The sequence below is a fragment of the Anarrhichthys ocellatus genome, unplaced genomic scaffold (genome assembly GCF_004355925.1).
Source record: "Anarrhichthys ocellatus isolate YVR2014 unplaced genomic scaffold, GSC_Weel_1.0 scaffold40, whole genome shotgun sequence".
NCBI lineage: Eukaryota > Metazoa > Chordata > Actinopteri > Perciformes > Anarhichadidae > Anarrhichthys > Anarrhichthys ocellatus.
This window is the reverse complement of record NW_022280070.1, coordinates 2,704,871-2,713,190: the sequence shown is the minus strand read 5'-3', so window position 1 is coordinate 2,713,190 and position 8,320 is coordinate 2,704,871. Positions and strand designations below refer to the sequence as shown.

The window sequence follows — 8,320 nt, the reverse complement described above, 5'->3', positions numbered from 1 at the left end:
AGATTTGGCTGCAACACTGGACGATAAGTGTGAGTTTGGAGGACCAGCTGCAGAATCCCACTTATTACTTCCTCACATAAGAACTGAAAATGCAAATGTAAAAGTTTTAAGCATTTTAAGCACTTCACCGAGGACGTTGTATTTCTGTTTGTGTTTTTTAATAGCAGGATATGTTAAACTTGAAATTCATATGAAACTGTATAAACTGTGTTTAGGGCTGTTTCATTATGAATAGTAAAAAACGTGGCCGTGTGATTTCATGTTTTCTATTTACATGACAGCTGTTGACACCTCGCACCTGCTGTGGGAAGATAAAAAGCTTAAAGATGTTCATCTTCGCCCCTTCCCAGCAACTCCGGATGGAAAAGTGTTTCAGAGCCAGACGACCCGACTGCCTGAGAGTTTTATCTGCCTGGAATTCCTTCAGCTCAGGGTTGACTCCTGTGCAGACCTGAGACCCACCATTCCTCTGATAAGAGCCGTGCAAAACAGATAGAGTGCAAAGTGTACTTTACACACACTCAGTTATACTTCACGTTCAGTCACACTTCAATACACACATCATCCCAAAGAATGATGCATTTTAAGAGGGGTTTTCTCTCAAATATGCTCTTCATGATGAGTTGAGTAAACAAGTTAAAACATTTAGCCACTAACAGCTCATTTATGTGTCGGTGAAATGCTTAGATATTCTGGACTTCCATGTTGGGTCTTTAAAAGACTTGGAGTCATTTACACAAATGGAACAATGCTAAGATTCATTTGTAATTTGTTTTCATATTGAGAAGGTTTCTGATGTTGTCAAGCCTTCATTATGTTGTTGTTGAATGTCGATCAAGGCAGACGACGAAAAAGGAGAGGGCATAACAATGAGCCTTCAATTTTTTTCATTTAGTCTTAGCCTCTTTGAAAATCCTCTAGCTGTTTCTTCAAATTAAAATACCAATATATAAAATATTAGTATATATATATTTCCCTGTATAACATATAACACATAAACACCTCTTGAATCCTTACAAACAGAACAGTCACCATACTGAGTGTTAAGTTGGTTCAAGCTTCCCTAATTGGAAGAAACATCAATATTTGTTGTAGCAAATAGAGTCAATCAGATACAAGATGTGCAACAATACTCATGTTGTGATTATAATCATTCTTCGCTGCTGGCTGTTAAGAAAAACCTTCTTAACATTCTTCCAATGAAAGAGAGGAGGGACAGGGGGAAAACCTTGTGAAGTGACATTTTTGGGAAACATGGGCTCAGGTGTTTGGCAATCCAGTGCAGGTGGATCATCTGCATCTCAGGCAGTTCTAGTTTCGGCTGCAATTATCTTTCTGCCAGGATATACAGTAACACTTGCAATGAGCCGGGATATTACAGCAAGTGAACCCACCTGCTCAGCAGCAGGACCTGGCCGCCGTGCAGCAACAATCAGTCGAGATGATGAATAGTGTCTGTCTGCTGCTGTCATCCCTCCAGTAGCCTCAAGTTACCTGTCAGCATATATAACCCTCATTTCCCTGATATACTGTATGTATGTGGAAAACCTTCATACAAAATATAACATCTATTTATATCGAATCAAACTTTTGATGGAGGAGATTGATAAATGTCAGTATTGAATCAGAAGTAAACGCACACGACTACGGACGCATGAACTAGCATGAAATATGGATGGAACGCTTAGAATCGAAAAAAGAGACATCAACTCTAATAACCATGTTTTATTGTTGTTAATTTAACATCGCAGCGTGTAGCATTGGTCAGAGCTAACGTTATATCCCACCTGCAGAGGGTTCTTCCCCCCCAAAAAAGCAGGATTCATCTGTGTCTCTGCTACAAGACTCAGGAGTCAGAAGTTCTATCTAAGATCGACATTAAAACGAACAAACAAAAGGAACACAAGGGAGGGCTGCATGTTATTGGGAGAAACAGGACAAGGGGTTGAGTGACAGGAGTGGAAGTTGTGGAGGGGAGCAGGTGGGAGGCACATGGGACCACAGATTCACAGCGTGTCCTTGGCGACGAGCACAAGCGACAGAGCCAGCTTCGGTGTAGCATCACTTTCATTTGCGGCAGGGCCTGTCAGCACGGCTTCAGTCAGCGGGACTTCCAACAAAGCAGGAGGCTTGGATCACAGCTGTGACATCCATGCATCCTTCCTCCGGGTCTCCTTTTCCTTTTCACCCCTGCATCATCCCTTTCAAAACATTTAAAAAAATAAGGGTTTCTGTTGCTGTGGGATTTGTTTGAGGTTATCTCCACAACACTTTCCGCTGTCTCTCCATCTCTCTCTCTCTCTCTCTGCTATCAGACAAACACTGCAGAAATTGGCCGGTGAATTTGGGAGGAGGGATATTGGTGGAGGAACTGGAGGCCTGGAGGACACGACAGCTTCCAAACACCTCCTCCACACCTCCAACCTGAATCTGCGCCTATCACCCCTGCTGGATGACATGCCCTGGCGTGTCCTGGTGTCAAAACATGTCTTATCAGGTGGTGTTCAAGAGAGAAGATGCCACCAGCTGGGTGTGTGATGAATAGAGGATGCGCAGAAGAGCAGAAGTGAAGCGATGGAGGAAAGTTGTTTTGCGAGATAATGAAAATCCTGATGCCAAAACGAATACATCAAACATCATACCTTTGATTGAGTTTGGGCTCTACAGTGATCTCATCTGGAATGCCTGTCAGCTGTCTCTGTTTTTCTGATGTCTTTGAGATTTTTTTGGTTTTTGCTAACATATCTTGCTTGACTCCTGTGTGCCTCCCTGGTGTCAGTAAAGGTAAATATACTGTAGGCTATATGTCTGTAAACTCAATGACAATGTCTACAGATCACTGACTGTCCAGTTTGTCGTACATAACACGTGTTGTCGTATCACCTGGTTTTGCAGTTTTACCCTTTAAAAGCAGCAATAGCAGACTGTTTGGCTGCTCTGTGAGGTTCAGGGTTGTAACATGAGAAAAAGTTACATCAACAAAATACAGAATTCAGTTTGCTGATTTCCACCCAGCTCTGATCTGAGCACACGTCTAATCAGCCAGAGGTGAGACTAGCATGCGCTAATTGAAAACACCTCTGCAGGTTATACAAGCAGCAACACACAAGCAGAGGTGGCTGCAGCTAGCACAAATTAATGAAATGCAAAATAGCACCAGGTAAGGTAAAACAAAAACAAAAAACTAAACAGTCCAAATTTAACTGCAAACACATACCTCTCATTTCCTGCCTAAATCCAATTCTGGTCTCTGCAAAAACTCAACTTCCTCTTGTACTTCTCTTGGCACATTTCACATACACATAACCACAAGTCAACCTCCGCCATGCTACATATTAGCTGAACACAATCGCTACTGATCAAGGCCTCTTCTATGGCAGCTACTCTGAAACAATGCTAAACATCTGGGCTGTCAGTCAGAATTAAAATCAAACAAGTTACCAGTGATTTCCAATAGTTTTTACTGGAACAGGCTACAGATCATTTAAGGTGGGTGACCTACATTCTACTTACAGCTGTACAAAAGCTGAATAAAGATGTTTTTGGGGAGGTCTAGGAGTAATTAATGGCTATGTCATGGTTGTAGGGCAGTAAAGGTGATGATGAAAGGAGAGAAAAATGAAATAAAGTGAAGACTGATGGGGCAGCTTTGGGGTTTGGAAACAATACGTTGTAATAATCCTCAGATCATGAGGAGGACTGCGCTTTAAGGAAGATCTTTGTGTTCAGTTGTTGATTCCTTAATGATCTAAAAAGAAAAGACACCAGAGTTAAAAATAGAAAAGTAGCAAATCCCAAGTGAGTTTTTACTGCATATGACATCAGGTGTGTTGAGCGACAGTGAATGAGTGTGAAAACCTACTGAAGGGTTCAACATTGCCCTCCAGAGGGACTGAGTGAGAGGTGCAATGTGCAGCTTCAGTGTGTGTGAGTTGAACTGTGCTGTTTTTAAAAAGCACATACCTCCCCATCTCTGGTCTCAACCGTTCGAACCAGGATTCTCCTCTTCACGTGCGCCTCCGGGGTTTTAGTGTCCAGGTTAGTATCTAACAAATGAAAGTGCAGTCCCAAGAAATACAAGTTCATTATCCTCTTGTTCAATGATGTCTTAGTAAGCCATCAGGTACTGTTACACACAGTTAACGCAGTATATTTAAAGGATGGGGACATAAGAGTGACCGCCCCTAAAACAATCACAAATCCATCAAGGAATGTCGGAATAGTTCAGAAGGAAGACGGCCCACTGAGAGTCAGTTTCCTGTATCTGTGTCAGGTGGGTCTCGCCACTGCCCCGCCCCTTTTAGAGACTAGCAGCAGGTCCTGAGTCTATTAACTCCAATAGGGGCAATGAACATGAACACAGATTATGACCGATTATTTCGCTTCATAGTCACCCAAACAAACATTAGACCCATTTTTCCCATCACATTTCACACTGACCTCTAAACTGTAGGTTGGAAAAGCTCTGAACTGGAATGGTGATCCTGGATGAAGAAGAAGGAAGAGTATTTCCTATCATTACTTGTTTACATTTGTTGATTGGGTCAAACCCAACAGTCTGCCGAGCTCTGGCTCACCTGCTCTCCTCTCCCTCCAGCAGCTTCCTGTAGGTGGCGATCTCGATGTCCAGGGCCAGCTTGACGTTGAGAAGGTCCTGGTACTCCTGCAGGTGTCTCGCCATCTCCTCCTTCAGAGCATGGATGTCCTCCTCCAGACGGTTCACTGTATCCTGGTAACCAGAAGTCTCCATGGCGAAGCGGTCCTCCATCTCCCGGAGCTGGCGTTCCAGAGACTCGTTCTCGAAGAGAAGAGACAAGGCCGAGTAATGAACACCAACGTCTAATGTAGCAGACTGTAGTTGACTGAGGCTTTATTTTAATGTTCGACACTGATCTCTGACTTCACTGTAATTTTGTGGAGTCAAAACACGAGCAAGTATCACCCTAACACGCTGTGTTTTCTGAGGTTAAGTCTACTTACTGTCCCCCTGAGAGCCTCAAGATCGCAGGTCACCCCTTGGAGCTGACGCCGGTACTCATTGGCCTCCTGTTTGGCTTGGCGCAGGGCTTCTGTGTTTCGATTGGCTGCATCTGTCAGGTCAGCAAACTGCGTACAAAAGGCAAATAGTCCAAAAGCCTGTAAGCGTCTCCTCAAAATATTTTTTGACTCTACTTCTCTTTTTCCCACACTTCATGAAAGGCATATCTTTGAGTCTTCTGACCTTGGATCGGTACCAGTCCTCCGTCTCCTGCATGTTTGAGGAGGCCATGGTTTCATATTGGACCCTGATGTCCCTCAGAGCACCAGTCAGGTCTGGTTTGGATACATCCAGGTCAATGTGCACCTGTTGGGTCATGATCTGCTCCTGTATCTCACGCAGCTCCTGAGAGGGGGAGAGGAAGAGGAAGAAGTGAAGAAAGGCTCCAATGAGGTGGTTACACGTGGTTAAAGGTAAAGGTAGTGATAGTTAAAGTTGATTGAGAATGCTTTTTATTTCAATTTTATTCTTACCTCATCATGAGTCTTCTTCAGGAAGTTTATCTCTTCCTGCAGGGCATCGATCTTCCTCTCCAACTGGATCCGATTGAGAGCCGCCTCATCCACATCCTATGCGAAGAATCAGGCACACAGAGGAATGAGGGTGGACAGTCAGACATAATGAATTTAGAAAGGAATTCAAAAGGAAATATCAGCCGAATTACCTGTCTGTAGGCAATCAGATTGTTTTCTGCATCCTGTCGGAGGCCAATCTCATCTTGCAACCTATAGGTCGCAAAAGAAGAGATTGAAATAAAGTGCTTCACAGGTGATCGTGGACGATGTTGATTGAAAACCACACAAAACAAACTGCTTATTTTCCTGCTGTCGTTCAAGAAAAATCTGTTTAACACTGTGCTGCAGTTTATGTAGCATAATTATTTACATGTTAACAAATGTCAACAACTCTTTGTTCTATTGAAGCAGTACCTTAATCATTTTTAATTCTCAATTAACAGGAAAACACATCATGTATCATTCATGACACATTTCTTTTGGATATTTTCAAATAACAAAAATCCATCAAATATCGTTTTTGATCTCATGCCTGTCAGTATTGTTTTGTCTGTCAGTAAAAGAGAAACAAACATACAGTTTTCTGCAATTTAAATGAGACATTCCTGCATATTAACAGTCAAACTATGGAAACTAAAAAAACATTTCAAGCATTTTACTGTGAGCTTCAGGGCTGCTCCTCGTGCTTCAGGAGACGACGGGGGCTCAGCTGAAAGGGCAGCTTCTGCATCGTTACACATTCACTCCAATCTAACAGCCAGAGGCCTTTCCCACGGGATGGCGCTCACACACAAACACACAAAGGGTGCATGTGTGCACGCACAACCTCACACACACACACACACACGCCACACTGCAATCCATCTGAGGCTTGGAAACACAAATGCCCAGACTTTGGGTAACATCTGTATAGCTTCATGCAGGGTTTGCTGAATGGTATCACAAAAGTGACCTTTCACCTTCTCAGCCACGGCCATCACTATTCACTCTGCCTTCTTTCAGGGGACCGGCAGCTGCGTAGTAATCAGAGTGCAGAGAGGAGTCGGCTTTTCCAACCTCAAGGACATTAAATCACTTATTGTCCGTACTAAATTAAATCATAGATTCATGCCACATGTGCTCCATAGATAAAAAAAAATTAACTGGATTTGCGACAGCAGTGAATCAGTGTTTTGGAGTAACTGGACGAGAGAATATCTGCCTGGCTGTCTGCTTCCTTTGTGGAAGGCTGCCATTGTGTTTGCCTCATTCCTCCGCACTCACTCAATGGCGACGAGGGGTTCAGTCAGGATCAAGTTTGTAAACAGGGATCCAGGAGTAACGCTCGGTCAGAGCTCAGGGGTCTGCGTTCCAATGAATCAGAGATCAACCAAATCTATGCAACAAACATGTCTTATTTTGTTTTGAGAGACCTCAGATCTAAGCAAACTGAATTTATTTTTCTACCGTCCTGGTATTTTACAAAATCCCAGAGCAACAACAGTATCAACATTAAAACAGAGCGAAGTTGACCAAAAGCGGTGCTACTTTGAACCAAAAAGATGCATAGAAGAGGAAAACAAAACAAAAATGTATTGCACACTCTACAGGAGATGAAACACAAATACAGAGAGTAAAACCCCAGATATAGGGACAAAGCAGGAAGGAGTTTGGTACGCATTCCCTCCTGTTACATGGTGTTTTTATTAGTTTTATTAGTTAATCTAAATTTTAAACCTAGCACCCTATGAACATGTTTTAATGTTTTAAATACATATTTCTATTGTCCACAAAGCTGTGCAGGACTTTTTTCTTCATTTATACTGTATATTAGGCATTGAGCTGATCTCCAAACTTTCAGTACATTTTTCAAGTTCCAAATTTAACTTAAATGTATTGTCATCATCAGAAAGTACAAGCAAGAATGCAAAACAAGTGTCGTGCAACAGTCAGTCACGTTAAGAAAATAAGACATATCAAGGTGGTGCTACTGTGTTCCACCCACATGAGTCCCGCCCTGCTTCCTCCTACCTCTGCTTGAGCATGTTCAGATCTGCAGCCAGGTTGTCCTTCTCTATCTCCTGCCGAGCTTTGCCGGCAGTGAGACTGTCCACCTGTCTGCGCAGCTCTCTCAGCTCCTCCTGGTAGATGTCCCCCAGGCGGCTGGGCTCCTTCACCTTCAGCTGGTTCAGCTCTCCCACCAGCACCTTGTTCTGCTGCTCCAAAAGGCGCACCTTCTCTATGAAGCTGGCGAAGCGGTCATTCAGGCCCATCATCTCAATCTTCTCGTTGGTGCGTGTCTCCTTGTAGTGGGCCTTCATCAGGGAGTCAGCTGGGAAGTCCAGCCGGTCCACGGGGCTCCCCAAGGAGATCCGGGACATCGGGCTGGAGTAGGTGACGTTGCGAGGGGTGCCATGCCAGGAGACGCGGTTGGAAGAATTTCGGACACCTATGCTGCCCGAGCCCTGAGGCCCAAAACGCTTCCTGTACGAGGACTGGGCTCTGTGACTATCCATGGTGTGGAATGAAGCTCATTCAGGGCACAAACAAGGTTTTTATAGAGGCAGGCGAAGCCCCCCCAAGTCCAAAGCAGAGGCCACAGGGTGAGGCAGAGAGAAAGGAGGGTGGCAGGCAGTGAATGGGACAAAAAGGGAGAGCGAAGGGGTGGTTTACATGACACTCAAAGAGCTGTGTGCCAGGGATTGTCTGTGCTCGTCCACTCAACTACAAATGTTTCTTGGCTTTCTCCCTCTCTCCCCCCCTCTACTCCTTTACCCAGGCCTGTGAC

At 44.0% G+C, this 8,320-nt stretch overlaps 1 protein-coding gene across 1 annotated transcript; it reads right to left on the bottom strand.

The window, feature by feature from the left end:
- Positions 1 to 1,710: 1,710 nt before the first annotated feature.
- gfap (glial fibrillary acidic protein) lies at positions 1,711 to 8,068 on the bottom strand. Its single transcript, XM_031867940.1, has 9 exons — positions 7,564 to 8,068; positions 5,703 to 5,763; positions 5,512 to 5,607; positions 5,222 to 5,383; positions 4,981 to 5,106; positions 4,578 to 4,798; positions 4,441 to 4,484; positions 3,964 to 4,046; positions 1,711 to 3,748 (listed from the first exon to the last, which is right to left on the bottom strand). The coding sequence occupies exons 1-9, from the start codon at positions 8,046 to 8,048 to the stop codon at positions 3,707 to 3,709; spliced, it is 1,320 nt and encodes a 439-aa protein (XP_031723800.1). The 5' UTR covers positions 8,049 to 8,068; the 3' UTR covers positions 1,711 to 3,706.
- Positions 8,069 to 8,320: the final 252 nt, after the last annotated feature.

Bases quoted from the DNA above. Each gene is read 5' to 3' on its own strand.
- gfap (XM_031867940.1), bottom strand. From the start codon at position 8,048: ATGGATAGTCACAGAGCCCAGTCCTCGTACAGGAAGCGTTTTGGGCCT. The intron at 4,485-4,577 runs GTGAGCCAGAGC...TTCTTCATCCAG, and splicing joins CTGGAGGGAGAGGAGAGCAG to GATCACCATTCCAGTTCAGA. The intron at 4,047-4,440 runs GTCAGTGTGAAA...TTCATTTGTTAG, and splicing joins TTCCAACCTACAGTTTAGAG to ATACTAACCTGGACACTAAA.